The sequence below is a fragment of the Petaurus breviceps genome, unplaced genomic scaffold, assembly GCF_028583685.1.
Source record: "Petaurus breviceps papuanus isolate PSGF00001 unplaced genomic scaffold, PetGlider_PUasm1.0 37, whole genome shotgun sequence".
NCBI lineage: Eukaryota > Metazoa > Chordata > Mammalia > Diprotodontia > Petauridae > Petaurus > Petaurus breviceps.
This window is the reverse complement of record NW_027186296.1, coordinates 72,965,404-72,985,097: the sequence shown is the minus strand read 5'-3', so window position 1 is coordinate 72,985,097 and position 19,694 is coordinate 72,965,404. Positions and strand designations below refer to the sequence as shown.

The following is a 19,694-nucleotide window of genomic DNA, read 5'->3' as shown; positions in this document are numbered from 1 at the left end:
GGCTTGAGGAGGGAGGGAAATACACACTAAATAGGGGGTCTCACCCTCTAGGAGAATAGGGGGGGAAGGGGATGAGAGGGGGGATGATGGAAGGGAGGGCAGGCTGGGTGGGGAGGGAAGTTGGAAGCACCCACTTTTGAAAAGGGACAGGATCAAAGTAGAGAATAGAACAAGTGGGAGGTGGGATAGGAGGGAGGGAAATATAGTCAGTCTTTTACAATATATCTACTATGTTATTGTTTTGCATTATCTGCACATGTACAACCTATACTGAACTGCTTGTCTCCCCAGTGGGGGTGGATGGCAGGGGGGGGAAGGGAATGAATCTGGAATTGAAAGTTTTAAAATCAATTATTCAAATATATGTGTGTGTGTATGTATATATATATATATACTATTATTAATACCATCTTACATGTAATTAAGAAAGAAGATATATAGGCACTGAGGCATAGAGATCCACTGGAAAAGTCGAAACGGGTATGGGAGAAAATATGGGAGAGAGCAGATTGGAGGTGGGGATATCCTGTGGGACTCCTGTTTTGGGTGGATGGGTGGGGGAAAAATGGGGAGAAAATTTGTAACTCAAAATCTGGTGGAAACGAATGATGTAAATCAGAAGTTAATAAAGCATTTAAAAATAATAAATCTAAAAAAAATAAACAAAAAAACAAACAAACAAAATTCAAAGTAAAAAAAAAAACAGTGTTGTTGAACAAGTGTTTAATGTTCAAGATAACCTAAAGGTACTTTAAAGCTCATCAGATAACCACTATGCTTAGAATTTCTTCCCTAGTTCTTTCCACCTCTTAGAATGCTTAACTCCATTCAATGCTAAACTCATGTACCTCTACCTACAAAAAGTCTTTATTGATAACCCCATTGGTATTGTTCTTCCTCCCCATGCACCTTTCCCGCCAAATACTTTGTATTTACTATGTATATATTTTATAATTCTCTGTGTGTATCTAAAGTTACCCTTGGAAAAGGTGAATGTTTTAGGGTAAGAGATTTTTGTTTTTCTATCCTTAGCACTGGACACTTAACGGTGTTTGAGTGCTCATTAGATTGAATTGGAATGGTTTGCTTTGAATCGAATTACAACTAAGACCCCAGAAAAGGGACATAATGTGTCCAAAATCACCCAGCAAGTTAGTGGCTTAGGCTGGCCTCAGAATTAAAGTCTCCTGGGGCCTACTAAGTTCACTGCCCTTTTCTTCTGTTATCCGTCTATCTATGAGGGCACTCACATTTTCCAGCCAGGAGTGAAATCCTGCAACCTGAAAGGACTGATGTATCATTCAGTTGCAGCCTTAGAGTTTGACATTTAGTATCCCAAGAGTTTAGATGACATGTCAGGGTCTTTGGCTGTTCTGTCCAATGAAAATACAGCCAGTGTTTGTTATAATCCAGATGTGAGAGCCCATGTGTGGACAGAATTCTGGGAAGACTGTGCATTCCATCTTGCACCGAAGCTATTTGACATTGGACATGCTTTCCTTTGTAAGTAAAGTATTTCGTATGAGAAAGATTGATGCAGTATATCTTTTGTGGGGACTCATAAAAGTAACTTTACTGTAGAAAAAAAACCTAAGAAATGCAGGAATGTTTTTAGAGGGATGCATCACAATCCCCGTGCTTAATTTAGTGTTCTGGTTAAACAATGTTTGATAGAAATTTTCACCTGGAAAACTACCTAAGGTTTTAAGAAGCTTCTTATTTCAGCCACTTTCTCCAGGGAAATGTTGTCCTACATGAAAGAGAAAAGGGCTTTGGTTTTTGGGAAAACATGCTAGGCTTATCTGTATTCTGGAACAAAACCAGAAATAGAAACAAGAGTATAACTGAGATTAAGAAAACGGTTATTACTTTTTGCCCTTAGTTTATTTCCCAAAGTATATGTTCCCAACATTTGAAAGTCTCTTTGGACTTCAGGTAGAGTTAATTTAGATCAAACAGAGGAATGACTCAGTTACCTCACTTCTATCAATCTCATTTATCCAGAGCATTGTAGAAACCAGTAAGTAAAACATGCTTATGAGTTGTCAGAAGGTTCACACATTTTATTCACAAGGGAGCCTCTCAAATCCTCACTTAAAACCTTTTTATTTTTAGTTTACACACAGTTATGACAAGTTTACTGTTGAGTTTCTTAGCCCAGCATGGTGCAGAAGCAACAGATTAGAAAGGGAGTGCCAGTTAGAGGCAGGCACACTGACAAAAATAAGAAGTCACAGCTGACAAAGAAAACAAAAACAAAAGAGAATGAAGAGGTATTTTTAAAACATAGCATCATTATGCTATTTTACTGTAGAGACAAATAGCTCCATGTCTTTAGTAGCTCTAAAGAGAATAAGTTATACAGTTTAGTATAGGGGTGGGGAACCTGTGGCCTTAAAGCCATGTGTGGCCTTGTAAATCCTTAAGTGGGGCATTTTGAATGAAATTTTGCAAAATTTGGATTCAATCAAAAGACAGCACTTAAGGATTTAGAAGGCTGCATGTGGCCTTAAGGCTGCAGGTTCCCCACCCCTGGTTTAGTATAATCATCAGGAAAATATTTGAGCTTGTTCAATATATTCTGTAGCTAAGTGGCAAAAGATAAACATTGTTGGATAGAGTGCTGGACATGGAGTTGGAAAGAGGAGAGTTCAAATCTTGCTTCATATACTATCTATGTGACCCTGAGAAAGTAATTTAGCCTCTCTCAGGCTCAGTTTCCTCAAGTGCAAATGGAGGATAATGATAGTAAGCTACTTTATGGTTTGTTTTGAGTATCAAATGAGATAACATTTGTAAAGCACTTTGAAAACCTTAAAATGTGCTAATTATTCTTGATGTGATTACTTTCATTGTTATTATTATTATTTTCTTCCTAAGAAGTCAGGCAGATATAAAATGCCTTTGAAACGAACTTTCCATCCAGAGTAGTTTAAAAGAAAAAAAAGAAGCAGCCAAGTTTTAGAGTTTAAAGGGGGTAAGCTTCAGTTGTCTTGAAAATTCATTTATGGAACCCTTCCTTCAGCATGGATGATAAATAAGTGATGTGTTAGAGTATAGCATATTGTTGCCAATAATGAAAGGTCAAGTGGATTCTGGTAATATTATAACTCATGTCTATAAGAAGACTTAAAGAGTAATCTTTTTGGAAAGAGGCTCATATGCAGTAGCAGGCCTTTCCAAAGTCCCATTAGATTGTCAGTTCCTTGAGGGCAAGGACTGTTTTTTGCCTCTTTTTGTATCCCCAGCACTTAGCACAGTATCTGATAGATACTTAATAAATGATTGATTGATTATAGATTCAGAAATAGCGAACTAGAAAGGATCTAAGAGGTCATCTAGCCCAACTCCCTTATTTTATAGAAAATGAATCTGAAGAGACTTGGTCAAAATAACAATACCAAATGCCTGAGTCAAGATTCAGACTTGATATTGCAGGACTCCAGGATGCCTCATTACCTTCCTCCTTAAGTGTACCTATTTCTCCGGGGAATGACATGACTCTTTCACTGATTACAGGACTGCCCTTCTGATGCTGGTGATTTCAGAGCTCAACAGTGTTCAGCTTATAATGATGTCCAGTACCAAGGCCACTACTATGAATGGCTTCCTATCTACGATGATTCGACAGCACCCTGTGCCCTTAAGTGCCAAGCCCGAGGGCAAAACTTGGTTGTGGAATTGGCACCCAAAGTTCTTGATGGGACTCGCTGCAACAAAGACTCATTGGATATGTGTATTAGCGGCATTTGTCAGGTGAGCCAAAATTCTTTTCTTTGCTTCTCTTCCTAGACTGTATGCTTTATAAGTGAAAATCCTTCTTTATTCCACTTTATTCCCTATATACACCCTGTCAGAGACAAATATCATTAGTTCAGATGACTGCACTAAAAATAAGATTTGGACGTTATCCCATCAGCTGTCCCCATGTTTTTCTAACTAAAAACAGTGTCTGTATATGCATTACAGTTTAAAGCTCTCTGTTGCATGAAGGGGCAGGGGAGAGTAGAATCTCGCTTCTGGCCCTGTCATAATCGAAATATTTTATTCTTTCCATTGTTTCTGATAATCTTTTAGATGGTTGACTTTGGCAAGTTTTCTGAGCAGAAGTATCCCCTTTTTTATTATGCATAAGGGTCTTGTCCTTGAAGCTGAGGCACTGATCTGTTTTGTTTTGGATTTTTGGGGGGGTTGGGTGTAGAAAAGGGCAGTGACCTATTTACTGAAAAATCTCACTCCTGCTAGTGTTCCAGCAGCTTCCTTGCTGTAGCCACAGTGATTGGTGAGTTTTGTCACACTAAAGCTTTGGTAAGGAGGTGGGATTAATGTATGGGCCCCAGCTGTGTATCATGAAAGAGCTATCAGTGGATGCTAAGGGTTTCAGAATATTTAGGAGGCAGTTGGGGGACGGGGAGAAAGGCTCAGGGTTCAAATTCACTGACTTTTGAAGGGGTGGCAAAGTTATGTTTTTAAGTTAGAATTGTAGAGTTTTAGAGCTGGAAGGAACTCTCATTTTACCAATAAGCATGAGGCCCAGAAAAGAGAAATATTTAGAGGGCATATATTAACGATGGAGAAAATGCTTATTTTTACCGCTTTGAACACACATACTTGCCACTTACTACGTAGGGACATCACTAAAAAATTGGATCTCTTCATATTAGATATGGGGTGGGGGTGGAGGAAGACAGGAACTAAATTTGCCACTCTGGCAATATTTTGCAGTGCTGAAAGAGATGAATGAATGATCCAAAATGACTCCAGAAGTATTTCACATCCTGTGAAATTCTCATGAGTCTTCCATAGATGATGTACCCAAAGAACAGTGGTAATTGCAATTGCTTGTCCCTAAGTACTAGTAATATATCTAATATCATTTTAAGAAAAAGATGCTATTTCAAGCTAATTTGGAAGAGAACCACCCTTTTTATGGGAAATGGCATTCCTAGCATGAAATTCCTAAATGTGGTCTGCTAGAAAACACTTAAAGGAAAGCCACCAGACTCAAGAATATATATGTCATTCAAGGATTGGTTGAAGTAACTTGGGGATATTTAATCTGAAGAAAAGAAGACTGGGGAGGGTGAGGCATGATAGCTATCTCTTTGTACCTGAAGGGCTGGCAGAAGGATGTTCTGCTTGGCTGCAGAAGACTGAACTAGGACTGGTGGTGGAAGTTTGTAAGAGGCAAATTTAGACTTGCTATGAAGGAGAAGTGTTTTAATAATCAGAGCACTTCAAAAGTGGAATTCACCAACCAACTTGTATTTTAGATTACTGGAGATGGAATAAAGGGCAAATAACAGGATAAAAATAAAGAAGTGTGGTATAGTCTTGTTTGGCTAGTATAAACTGAGAATAACTGTGAATTGCCCAAAAGAGATGAGGACATGTGTGTGTGTGTGTGTGTGTGTGTGTGTGTGCGTGCACGCGCTAGTGTCCGTGCATTAGCTAGATCTAGGGGAAAAGCAGAATCAAGAAGAGTAGAACCATTGCTTAGGTGCATGGGTCATTGTTAATTGATAACAGAGAGGGGACAGAGCTGTTCAATTCATCTGTGGCTTCTATTTTCTCTGCTGAGGAAATTGATCTTTGAAAAGAAAGGGTAAAGAAAAATGGGTAACTGATTCCGAAGAAGAGTTGGGAGGGGGTGGCTAGGTGGCACAGTGAACAGAGAGTGCACCCACCCTGGAGTCAGGAGGACCTGAGTTCAAATGTGTCCTCTGGCACTTAACACTTACTAGCCTTGTGACCTTGGGCAAATTACTTAATCCCAATTGCCCTGCCTTCCCCTCTCCAAAAAAAAAAAAAAAAAAAAGAGTTGGGAGAAAATAAGAAAAGTGTCTAGGTACCCTGGGCACATCTTGATACACTAACAGAAGTATCAAATGAGAAGCTAAGCCACTGTCAATGGTCTCAGAAAAATCTGAAAGAAATGAAGTCTGCCAAGTATAAACCAATGAGACAGATGTCAATACTGTAATGATTCTAGAATGTATTATTAAGGAAATGTTATTGTGCATCTCGAAAAAGAAATAATGATCACAAAGGATCAAGAAAGTATGTGGCTCAGTGGATAGAATGCTGGGCTTGGAGTCAGGAATTTGTTGTTATTCAGTCATTTAGTTGTGCCCAAATTTTTGTAACTCCATGGACCATGGCACATTAGTACTGTCCATGGGGTTTTCTTGGCAAAGATGCTGGAGTGGTTTGTCATTTCCTTCTCTAGTAGGAGTCAGGAGCGCTTAAGTTAAAATCAAGCCTCAGACACTTACTAGCTGTGTGACCCAGGGTAAATCACTTCAACTCTCTTTACCCTAGTTTCCTCATCTATAAAATGGGGATAATAGTAGCATGACCTACCTCATTGTAAGGATCAGATATAATCATTGGAAAGGGCTTAGCATAGTGCCTGGCCTGTAGTAAATAACTATATTATTGTTAGTTATTATTATTATCGTGGATTATTGTTATTTATTATCATAGCTTCTTCAAAAATAAATCATGCTAAAGTAACATTTTTTTGATGTGGTTACTAGAATGATTAGGTTCCAAAAAGGAATTCTGTAGATATAGTTTACCTAGTTTTTATCAAAGCATTTGAAAAAATCTCACTTGCTATTCTTCAGGGAAAATTAGGATAGTCAAATTAGATTGATTTGGAACTGATTGAATGTCTAGATTCAGTGTATAGTCATTAAAGGTTAACTGTCAGCTTGGAAGAAGGGACCCACTGCAATACTGAAAAGATCTGGCTTGGCCCTGAACTCTAACATTTCTATCAGTGACTTGGTTAATGATATAGATGAAATGCTTCTCAAGTTTGCAGAAGACACAAAGTGGGGAGAGATAATTAGTATGATAGATGACGAAAATCAGAGTTCAGAAAATCTCAAGATAAGAACGTGCAGTGAATCAAATAAAAAGAAATTCAATAGTAACAAAAGCAATGATTGCATTTACTTTCAAAAGTCAGCCTTATAAGTACAAACTTTGAAAGAAAGCAGTGGTATAGTTAGTTGTTCTTAAAAAAAAGGATTTGGAAGTTTTAGTGGATTGCAACCTGCTGGGTCAGCAATGTGATATAACAGCCACAAAAGTAAAGGTGAACCTGCTTTATGTTAAAAGAGTCATAGTTGCTAGAATGAGGTACGTGATGGTCCTGCTATTGTTTGTCCTTCATTTTTGATCACTTTGAATATTTCCTGAACAGTCTCTGTACTATGCTCTGGTCAGACTACATATGGAGTATTATTTTTAATTCTGGGTACCACATTTTAGGGAAGACATTAATAAACTGGAGAGACAGTCAGCTGGCATTTATTAAGTGCCTACTGTGTGCTGAATGCTGAGGATATGAAGTTAAGATAGAAACAGTCTCTGTTTTCAAAGATTTCAGGGTCTAATGATGGAGACAACATACAAACAACTCTGTGTGTGTGTGCACATGTGCGTGCATGTATAGTACAAACAAGATGTACATGGGATAAATGGAGGACTGGAAGAGACTTTTAAAAATTAATCATATTTTCTTTTTTTCCAATTACATGTAAAGACAGTTTTTAACATTTATTTTTAAAATAAAATTTTGACTTCCAAATTTTCTCCCTCTTTTCCTTTCCCTCACCCCAAGACAATAAGCAATTTGATATAGGTTATACATACACACACACATATATATGTGCAATCATGTAAAACATATTTAGGATACACTTCTTACAGAAGGTGAAATTTTGTTGAGACTTGAAGGAAGCAAGGGAAGGTAGGAGGTAGAAATGGAGCAGGAGAGAGTCCCAGGCACGGGAGACAGACAGTGAAAATGCTCAGGTGGGAGATGAAGTGTTGTGTTCTGCAAGGAGGCCAGTGTCACTGGATTGTACAGTAATTGGGGTGAAGTAAGATATAAGAAGACTGGGAATGTGTGCATTTGGGGGTTAGAGTAGGGTAGAGGACAACTCATGAAGGGATTTGAATGCCAGACAGACCCATTAGACTTTATTGAATAGGAAAGTGATGTGGTCAGACCTGTGCTTTAAAAATATCTATTTGACATTTGAGATTGTATAGAAGGTAGAAGGCAACCGAATCAGTGAGGGTCTTTGAGATCATACCATATAGTGGGATTGAACTTGGTAAAGAAAGACTTTTAACCAGCATGATACCTGTCTTCAGATATGTGAAGGGCTATCCATCATGTGGAAGAGGGTTTACATTTGTTCTCTTTGGCCCTAGAAAGCAGAACTAGAAAAGGAGACAAACTTGGGGCTTAATGGAAGGGCAGAAAATTTTCTTAGGAATTAGAGGTATCTCAAAGTAGACTAGAGAGCTTTAGATGGCATCTTCAGTGAATTCCACCTTACTAGAGATTGCAGGACTTTTAAACAATCCTAAGCTGCTACCTGGTACAAAGACCTATTTTTCCCATAACATGTTTCCTGATGTTATTACATTTATGGCTATTAATCTTGGACAATCTCTAAGAAATCTAGGTTTCAGGAGACCTATAGAGAGGGCAATAGAGAGACATATAGTGGATATGGAAACTGTGTCGCATATTTCAGATGACCTAGGCTCAAGAAGTGATCTAACAGACTTTATAAATAAATATCTGATTTAGACATTTGAAAAATTAAAAGAGGCAGGGCTGGTCACATGTTGGAAGTGAGAAGTAAAAGAAGAGTAACTTGAATATTCCATTGGTACTTTGAAATGTAAAACACCCTAGAACAGAAGAAGCTCTTTACTTGAGGTTCACAAATAGAGTCCATGGATAGATTTCAAAGGTTCCATGAACCTGAATGAGAGAAAAAAACTTTATTTTTGCTAACTTCTAACTGAAATGAAGTATTTCTTTCAATTAATAATAATAATGTCTCCCATAGATGACCAGATGGTTATAAGAAACAAACAAACAAACAAAAAAACAAACAGTAATGAATCCCTCTATTGGAGGGTCTTTTTGCCTGCATTCAACATTCAATGATGTTTTATTCAATATCCATCATGTTCTTTCATAACACCTTGCTAATCATTGTAGGGGATACAAAGAAACTCCTGTCCTCAAGGAGTTTATCATTTCCTTGAAAGACATAAAAAGCAAAACAACAATGCAGGAGTTTCTTGGATTCTACCCCATGTAATTCATCCTTGATTAGAATGGCTCTTCCAAATGGATACCTGTTCTTGGAAAGCAGAAGATCAAATAAGGCATGAGTGGGCAGGGCCTTAGACTCAATGACTTCTCATTGGAAGACCACTCACCTTCTTGAATTTGGCCCTGGAACTAGAACCTTCTTTAAGCTGACATAGATAAAGTACAATTTCGATGTAACTTAATGATATTAATGTCTTGGTGGAATTTAATGGGCAATGGTGAGTTGCTGCCATCCTTGAGTGCTTTTTTGGCCAGGCCACTCTTTAAAAAAAAAAAATTAAAAAAGAGTAGGAGCTTCCTCAGAAGCTGATACAAATGCTTAACTGGGGCAGCTCAGAATCTTGCTCTATGGACTAAATGGTTCCCATAAATTTTCTTTCTTGTAAAATGTGGCTACATAGTCAGCAGCTGTTAGGATGAGAGAGAGTAAACTTTGTGATTAGTTGCAATTGTTGTTGCAAAAACATCAGTCTTCTTGAGCTCTGACATTTACTTGGCACAAGGTACAACGAGTTTGGCAAGTGTTTTCCTGGTTAACTCATCTAAATAAATATGTTGCATTGTTCATGTGGCTGCCTTTCCATTTACCAGAGAACAGTAGAGAACTTGAGAGGAGAGATCCTGTCTGAATGATTCTTGCTGTGGGTGCTGCTGCTTTAGCTGTTTAAAAAAAAATTATCTAAAGGAGGCCCTACTTGATAATTAGCCTTCACTCAGCCTTTAAAAGCAAACTTGATTTGGTCTTTATATACATTGTATCCCAATAGGGGTTATAGCTGTGGAAAATCTACCTTGTCTTTTGTTTAAAAAGTTAATTTCTCTCCCCCCACCCCCACTTAATAGAATTTTTTCCCCAATTACATGGAAAGATAATTTTCAACATTCACTTTTATAAAATTTTGAGTTCCAATTTTTTTCTCCCTCCCTTTCTCCCCTCCCCACTTTCTACCCTCTACCCTCCTCAAGACGACAAGCAATCTGATATAGGCTATACATGTATAATCATATTAAACATATTTCTACATTAGTCCTGTTGTGAAAGAAGAAACAGATGAAGAGGGGGAAACTATGAGAAAGAAAGAGACAACAGCAACAATAAAAGAGAAAATAGTATGCTTCAGTATGCATTTAGAATCCATAGTTCTTTCTCTGAATGTGGATAGCATTTTCTATCATGAATCTTTTGGTATTATCCTTAGATCATTGTATTGCTGTGAAGAGCTAAGTCTATCACAATTGGTCATAGCACAATGCCTCTGTTACTATGTTCAACATTCTCCTGGTTCTGCTCACTTCACTCAGCATCCGTTCATGTTAGTCATTCCAGACTTTTCTGAAATCTACCTGTTCACCATTTCTTGTAGAGAAGTAGTATTCTACTACATTTATATACCAAAACTTGTTCAGCCTTCCCCATGTGATGGGCATCCCTTCAAATTTCCAGTTCTTGCCCATCCCAAAAAGAGCAGCTATAAATATTTTAAAAATTAATTTCTGATTTAACTGAGACTGGCAACTGGGAAATGAAATGTTCCCTTTAAAAGAAACAAGTTCTTTTTGGAGAAATATCTGGAACAGGAAAATCCTAAGAGCTTTTACCAGAGGTATAGAGGGCCCCCCTTGTATGGAAGCACAGGGTAAATAACCAGGAAGGAGAACTAGCCAGATGGAAGGAAGGAAGGAAGGAAGGAAGGAAGGAAGGAAGGAAGGAAGGAAGGAAGGAAGGAAGGAAGGAAGGAAGGAAGGAAGGAAGGAAGGAAGGAAGGAAGGAAAGAAGGAAGGAAGGAAGGAAGGAAGGATGAAAGAGACAATGAGGCTTCCAGCTGATTACAGAAACCCCAGTTATGAAATGCATGCTGGGAAATACACCCAACTGTATATATTCCCTCTCTCCCTCCCTCCTGCTCCCCATCTTTATCTCTGTTTCTCTCTTTGTCTGTATCTTTCTGTCCACATTTCCCTCCCAGAAAAAGGTGGCTTAGGGCTCTTTTGGGCTTAATCCAACATGACTTTGAGGGTAAGTCATCTTAGGAGTCTTCCCTGGGATTGGCAAAAAACAATCATATGTAAAAATTACACAGTCCACAGTAATGAAGGGAACTGCAGAAAGGGGACCATAGTTACAAGTGAAACCAGAGCCTCACAACAGGTAAGCTGGGAACTTTCAGCACTAAATTTAGATGAGAGTAGAGGCTGGGGGTGAGGTCAGGCTATCTGTCCATTAGATTGGGGCACAACAGAGCAAATAAATTGACCTCAGTGAGTTTCTGGTAGCATCTTCCTTGTCATATTGACTAATGTTTTGATTCAGGTAGCATGTTATTGTGAAGAACAAAGAGATTTCATGAGGGAGTTCATCATACAGGATTTTCAACCTGTTAAATTACTGCAAATGTAATTTTAATTTTTACTTGTTCCTTGAATTTTTCTAAAAATCAAAATATTGAGGGGAAATTAGAGGAAATGCTTGTCTTCCTTCAGGGTTTAACATAGATGCCAGCTCTTGTTTTTCCTCAGTTTTTACTATCATCCCCACCCTCAGTTGGCCTTATATTTATTTATGCATGTGCTCTTTCCCACTAGAAATTAAGCTCCTGGAGCACAGGGATGTATGATGTTTGCCTTTGTTCCCAGAGTTCCTAGCAAGGGACTGTGTATATAGTAAGTGCTTAGTAAATGTTTTTGAATTTAAATGAATTGAATTTGTGACATGGTGTTCCATTTGTGCTATGTGATGATGATAATAAACTTGTAGACTTTGTAGCATGTACTCCCTGAAGCAACCTACCACAAATCCTTGAAATTGGGAGAGATACTTCTTTTCTACACCTCATCTATAGACTCAGATCTAGAAGGATTAAGAGGTTGATCAGTCATTTAGTAAGCATTTATTAAAGATTATTATGTCCTAAGCATCATGCTAACCACAACAAAGAAAGCTAAAAGCAATACCCTGCCCTCAAGGTGCATATTGTAATGGGGAAGACAACCTGCAAACAACTATGTATAAACAAGATGTATACAGGGCAAATTGAAGCTAATCACAGAGGAAAGGAAGCTTCAAACTGATACTGAGGTGGTAGTCATTAAAATTACATTTATTAGTGTTGCAAAAATCATAGATGTCTTGAATGGTGCTAGCAAGGCAATATGACCATCAACTTTCTGTAGGGAGCAGGAAAGTCACTTGCAAAGAAACGGCTTCAGTCTTTCATTCAGTGATTAGTTTTCATTTTTATTTTTTCCAGAAAGACAGCTTTTGCTAGCCTGCCCAGTAGCTTATGTAGCTCTACGTCCTACACATCACCTTCATGAGAACAATATAAATAACCAGGAACTAACTAACACTAGAAACTCCTGAAAGTGAGTTCGAGTGCATCTTGGGGATCATTAACACATCTGCAACATGTCTGGAGACAGAATTCGCCCCAGCCTTTTTTTAAACCAAAATCTGATCCTGTGAAGGGGGAGGTTGCTGCAATTGGGAGAGAAGGCATTGCTGATGATGAAGTCTCTGAGCAAGATGGTAGGGAGATCTTGTTGCTGGAAAGGAAATTCTAGTAGTCTAAGAAGATGGTGGAGAAAGGAGTAGATTCTAACCAAAGCTTTTCATTTCTCAATTGATCCATTGTATTGGTGTATTCAGTCCCTGTCTACTGTTTTCTATGTGTACATCTATGTTCATATCATAAAACCAATGATAACTATAATATTGATCTGTAAATACTATGAAAAGGCTAAACTATCTTTGCTGTACTATTGAGTAAGGCAAGGAAGCATTTAAACTGTTTTACAAAGGTTTCTAGAAAGATCAAGGGGTTTTTTTTTTGGAGGGGGGACACAGCAATGGGGTTAAGTGACTTGTCCAAGGTCACATGGCTAGTAAATATTAAGTGTCTGAGACAGGATTTGTCCTCCAGACTCCAGGGCCAGTGCTCTATTCACTGAAGAAGATCAAGTTAATTCAAGTAGCAAACATTTGTTAAGTGTCTAACAAGTAATTTTCATCTCTATATTTTTCTCCCTAAAGTATCTCATTCCCTCCTGCATATCTAATGATAATAATGAAAATAATGTTAATAATAAGCTATCAATCATATAGTATCTATTATGTGTCAGGAACCGTACTAAATACTTTACAAATATAATCGCAGTTGATTATCACAACAATAATGGATGATAAGTGCTATAATTCTCATTTTTCAGTTGAGGAAACTAAGGCAGAGGTGAAGAGATTTGTGCAGGGTGACATAGGTAGTGTCAAAGGTGGGATTTGAACTCAGGTATTTCTGACTCAGGATTCAGTACCCTATCCACTATACTACCTAGCTATTTGAACACAAATGACTTCCATATCTCTGTCTCTAGTCTAGCTCTCACCTCTCTTTTGAGCTCCAGATCCATATATCCGATTGTCTACAGGACTCTCTAGCCAGGGCTTCACTAGCACTTTAAATTCAGCATATGAGAAAGTCTTCATTACTTAGAGCTATGGTTGACTTCTCCAGAGTTTCTACCCATTGCTTCTATTTCTACCTTCTGGGGTCAGGCAGAACAAGTTAATCCATATTCCACAAGAGAATACTTCCAAGACTTGAAGCCATCTGTCTTTCCTCCTTCCGCTAAGTCTTCTTTTCTTCAGGCTTAAAGTCCCTGGTATTTCTAATCAATCATATGGCATTAACTTGAGACCCATATTGTCCTGGTTGCCATCCTCTGGCACAAACAATTTTGATCAATTTTTAGTTGATCAATTTCCTTTTTAAAATATGTGGTCCAGAATTCAACATAATACTCCACATGCCTCTTTCCAGGGCAGAGTCTGTGGGCATTTTCTCTGGGCATTTCCCCATACCTGCCATAGTCTTCCTCCTCATTTCCACCTACTGACTTCCAGGACTTTGTTTAAACCCCAAATAAAATCCCATTTTCTATGGGAAGCCTTTACCATCCAAACCCTCTTGATTCTAGTGCCTTCTCTCTTAATTATTTCCTTTTTTTCCCTCCTGAATATAGCTGGTTTGTTCAGTGACCTTCTTGAAGATAAGAACTGTCTTTCCCTTTTTTTTTTCCTGGTGTCCTCAACACTTAGCACAGTTCATGGCACATAATAGGTACTTAAATATTTATTAGCGACTGACAGTCCCTAGTCCTGGACACAAAGCCCCTCACAGTGCAACCTAACAGGAACACTCTAAGCTCTTGTGGCTTGATTGATTAATTAATATTATCTTAAATCTGCATAATCAAAAATTTTGTCCTCAGAAAGAGGACTTGAAATGGTTTGGACAGACCAAGTGAGTTATTGTTAATAGTACTAGGATTCAATTGATTGAATTAAGTCCTCAGTTTCAGGGTCAGTCTGATTTAAGTCACTCAAGCACAAGCCTACTGGGAGTTCACAGCTCTTACTTATTTCTGACCTTCTTCATGTACTGCATTTTGGCTGTGAAATTAGCAGAGTGAGCTGTATTTTTTAAAATGTGAATTAAATATGAATTCATGGGGTTGAAAACTTTCCAAGATCTTTTAAACCTATAAAAACCCTTCAGAACAAGCCCAACCTAAATTCTAAGATCACACCCTTCCTGGCAAAAAGAGAAAATGGAGGAATGTTCACTTTCATGAAATGTTAATTGGTAGGGGATGGTGAATTTATAAGGACACAACTTGGCCAAGACAGTACGTTTTGCTAAGTAATGGCAGAAGTACCTCTGTTGGAGAAAGTTGTTCTCAGGACAGGTAACACATGAACCTAATTCCCAGGATTTCTTAAATTATTATTTTTTAGTTAATAGCAATCTAATTTCCTTCCCTCCTACCTTCATCCCCTTGATAATTAAAAAAAACAAACAAATAAATGTCTTATAAAATATACTTAGTCAAGCAAAACAAAATCCCCCATTTATTGTGGGTTTTTCTTTTTGCTTTTTGAAGGGCAATTGGGGTTAAGTGACTTGCCCAAGGTCACATGGCAAGTTTTTGTGTTAAGTGTCTGAGGTCGGATCCAAACTCCTGACTCCAGGGCCGGTGCTATATTCACTGCGCCACCTAGCCGCCCCTATTGTATTTTATTTTTTAAAAGCTTATTTTATACTTTGAATTTATTACCCCACTGTTAGGAAGTAGATATCATGCTTCATCATTGGTTTTATGGAAACATAGAAAAAATTACCTATCCGATCTTGTTGTGCTTGTCCTTCATTCTCCAAGAGGACCATGACATCAGGGAGATGGAGTTGACTTTGATTTGAGTGAGAGAGAACTGTGCAAGGTCACCAGCCTCACTTTATCCTCCAGAGATAGAAGAAAGGTTACTTACCAGATAAGAGATAGAAAGTATAACAGATGATAGAATGGAATTTTCATTACATAAAATTAAAAAGATTTTGCATAAACAAATCCAATGAAGCTAAAATTAAAAGAGAAAACAAATTACTGGTGAAAGATTTGCAATATGATAAAGGTCTCATTTCCAAATTAAATAAGGATCTTATTCAAATTTATAAGAATAAGAGCCACTTAGGGGCGGCCAGGTAGCACAGCGAGTAAGAGCATTGGCCCCAGTGTCAGGATGACCTGGGAATCGAATCTGAGCTCAGATACTTAGCACCACACCCAGAAATAACTGGCCATGTGACCTTGAGCAAGTTACTTAACCCCAATTGCTTTGAAAAAAAAGAATAAGAGCCACTCTCCAATTGATAAATAGTCCGAGGATATGAACAATCAGTTCTCCAGAAAAAAAAACCCTGGCTCAGTATTTTGCATATGTCATTTTAAATCCTACCTCTTCACTGTCACTTTAACAAGCAAGCAAACAAGCATTAAATTGAAATCCTGCTTTGTTCAGGGCACTGTACTTGAGCTAAGAACATAAAAATAACAATACAATTAAAAGGATTACTGGTGTCAAGAAATTTACAATCTTGGGTGGGGGAGGGAAGAACACATGTTTATAAACAAACAAAACAGTAGACTGTAATGGGTGCTTAAGAGTGAAAAATGCTATATAAGAAGATGCTGAAGAGATGTTTTTGGTTCTAGGAGTTGGGAAAAGGTTTCATGGAGAAGGTATAATTTGACTGAGACTTGAAGAATGGGTAGAATTTGGTAGGAAAAAAACAGGGTATGATGGAGGGAGGAGAGTAGTCTGGGAATAAAGAATACCATGAGAAAATGCAGTCAATCATTCAGTCAGCAAGCATTTAAGTGCATACTGTGTGCCAAGCAGTGTGCTGGGTGCTGGGCCTACAGACTTTGTAGAAGAGAATAATGTGAGACAGCTGGAAAGGTGGGCAGGAGCCAAGTTGTGGAGAAATTGAATTTTCATCTAAGGAATAAAGACTTTGTTCAGTAGGAAATGGGAGGTTATTGGTGTTTTTGGAGCAGGAGAATGAATGGTATGATCAGAGGGTGCATGTACTGAAGAGAATTTACTATTTTCCTCATGATTCAGGATCTTTATTATGAACATCATTCATTATAATGTTGTAGAGCAGAGTATGCATGCACTCTTTCTTCTCTACCACTTTGTCTTCCTAACATGCTGCAATATCATGATTCATATCCTCTACAGAATCCCAGTTTTAACTGTTACGGTTTTTTTTTTTAATTTTGAGCTTATTCAGCTGTTCATTTGATTTAACTTCTCCTTGGAGGAGAGAGGCTTCATTCATACATACTCAACATCACTTTGCAATGTTTCAAATAATTTTTAGATGATCTGGTTGTATATATAAGATTTCTATGGAAAGTCCAATAGAACATCATTAGTGGTTTCCCTACTGTTTCTTCTCAAAAGGTTTTTGGGCTTTGTGCTCTTAGGAAATATATAGAGCTTTTCCTCAGTAATTGACTTATTATGAGCAGTAAAAGTAACTGACAACTCCATCCCAGGTTGGGATCAGGAAATAGAATATTCATGTAGGAGGTGAAGACCATTTGTATATGTGGCAGTTGCCCCTATCAATCTGCCCTCTAATTTCATGTAATTTTTATGCTGAAAAAGATAAGCATTACTGCAAATACACGATGGGAGAAATGCATCAAACTGGTAAACACAAATGGAATGAGCATGTTCCTAAATCATGGAAGGCATCATTGCAGCTCTCTATAGGCTGAGCTACAGGAAGAGGAAAGGAATATAAATATATGTGCTTCCCTGGGGCCTCAGGAATCATTTCCATCTCTCCCTGGCACTGTCTCTGTGTGTTGGGACCATGAGACAGTTCTTCCAGCTGTCTGGACAGGACTGGAGCTTTAGGGCCACAGCCGTGGATTATCTAACACTTTTCTTCCTCTCTAAACTCTGTACAAATGAGTTGGAAAACTCATGAGAACAGCAAGTTTTGAATATTTTCTCTTTGTCCTGGAGGAGGAGGTCAGGGACACCATGAGAACAGCCTTTGGCACGTTCACTTCTGGGCCCAGCTGGAAACTGGCCGTGGGAGGAAACTTCAGAACATTTATGATTGTCCATTGGGTTCTGAAAATAGGCAAGGGTTCATAATATTGTCTTGATTAAGTCAGTATACCCTTTTTGTAAAAGAAAAGCTAGGAGAAGAAAAACTAATATTAGAAGATTAATATTCATAGAGCTTTATATTTTTATGATGGGGAATAACATAGGTAATTCAAGATGGTGGTCAGTCTTACTGAAGCTTTTCTTTCCATCACAATGTATTTAGAATTTTGAATACTGAGAGGATGAACTGGCAGATATATGAGGACTTAATCTTGGTTAAAGACTGTGGTGAATGAGTGGTATATTAGGTGTTAACACTATCTGTGTTCTGATACCCCTTTTAGCGGTGTGCTAATAGTAGATGTAGTGGCAAGGTAGCAAAATCAGATGAACAACAAAATAATTTTTGTGCAAAAAGAGGGAATCAAGTTACTTTGAGCTTTTAAAAATCATAGTAACTCTTTTTTTTCTGTTTCTCTTTTCCTTAGACCTCCATGCTCACTACTAGCTGACAGTTCAAATTAGGTTGCAACAATGAAAATAACACCCAGAGCAGATGTATAACCCTCCTCATTGTTATACTCACATTGACTTCCTTTTATTTATTTATTTTTTATTTTTTAATTAATTTGTTTCCTTTTAGTTTACAGGATTCAATTCCACAATTCCTTGAGTTTCACATTTTGTCCCCCTCCCTCCCCTTCCCCCCATGGTGGCATATAGTCAAGTATAGGATCTGTAAATACTTTCACATTATACATTAGTCAGGTTATAAAGACAGATTGTAGCAGATGGAATGAAAAATCGTAAAGAGGACATAAAACCAAAAAAGAGAAGGAAAAAGATCAGGTATTTTGCTTCTACCTGGATATAAACTCAGTTCTTTCTAGTTCTTTCTCTGGATGCACATATTTCTCTCCATCATGAGTCTTTTTGGGATTGACTTATATCACTGCATTGCTGAGAAGAGTCCAGTCTATCAAAGTTGGTCATCACACATACATTGTGTCTGTAATTGTGTACAAATTTCTCCTGGTTCTACTCTTCTCACTCAGCATCAGTTTGTATAAGCCTCTCCAGGTAAATATGAAGACCGTCTGCTCCTCGTTTCTTATAGCAAATAGTATTCCATAACATGCATTTACCACAACTTGTTCAGCCATTCCCCAATTGATGGGCACCCCCTTAATTTCCAATTCTTTGCCACTACAAAAAGAGCTGCTATAAACGGTTTTTGTGCATATGGGTCTTCCTCCCACTCTTATTGACTTCTGTATCATTCTCCACTGTGATCATCTAAAACTTTTAAACAAAGTATAGTAGGAAAAGCTCTAGATTTTGAGTAGGGAGCTTCATTCATTCCCTCTACCTCTCCAGTGTCATAGAACACTTCCCTTATACTCATCATGAATTACTTGTATTATTTTTTTTTCTGTATACCTCTATCCCTTTTATAGTTTATAGACTTCATAGGAGTAGGGGCAATATCTTATCTATAAGGACTTAAATTGTTGGCAAAATTTTAGATAGTATGCTAAAAAGGATTCATGAGCATCTCAAAAAAAAAGAAGTGATCTCAGAGCAATAGTATGGATTTAGAAGAATGTCATACCAAGTTAGCCTTATTTCCTTTTTTGACTAGTTTACCAAATTGTAGGTCAGGGGAATGATAGAGATATTGTTTTCCCTAGAATTTAGGAAATCATTTAATGAAGTTCTTGATGGAATTTTTAGAGACAAGATGGAGAGAAGAGGGTTAAATGACAGTTCAATTGGTTCTTTTTACAATTCCTTCACAATTACAGGAGTTCAGAACTATCTGACTAAAGGGCTGATTGCCTTGGAATCCAAAGCCATCAGATTGCCCTAGGTATCTGTGTTTCAGGCAGTTTTGTTTAACATTTTTATCAATGATTTGAATAGAATTTGTCAAACTTGCAGATGATACAAAACTTGTGAAGATAATATATTGAGGAATGATTCAGAGAGATCTTGACATACTGAAACATTGAACTAAACAAATGAGGTGAAACTAAGTAGAGATAAGTGTAGTCCTACAGTTGAGTTAAAAAA

The 19,694-nt window shown here is 37.8% G+C and overlaps 1 protein-coding gene across 5 annotated transcripts in view; it reads left to right on the top strand.

Moving 5' to 3' along the window:
- Window positions 1–19,694, top strand: part of ADAMTSL3 (ADAMTS like 3) — a 567,766-nt gene that overhangs the window by 265,325 nt on the left and 282,747 nt on the right. For all 5 annotated transcript variants that reach the window (XM_069098697.1, XM_069098694.1, XM_069098696.1 and 2 more), the window contains exon 6: window positions 3,520–3,756. In XM_069098697.1, the coding sequence (XP_068954798.1) occupies window positions 3,520–3,756 (237 nt within the window). The remainder of the gene's footprint in view (window positions 1–3,519; window positions 3,757–19,694) is intronic.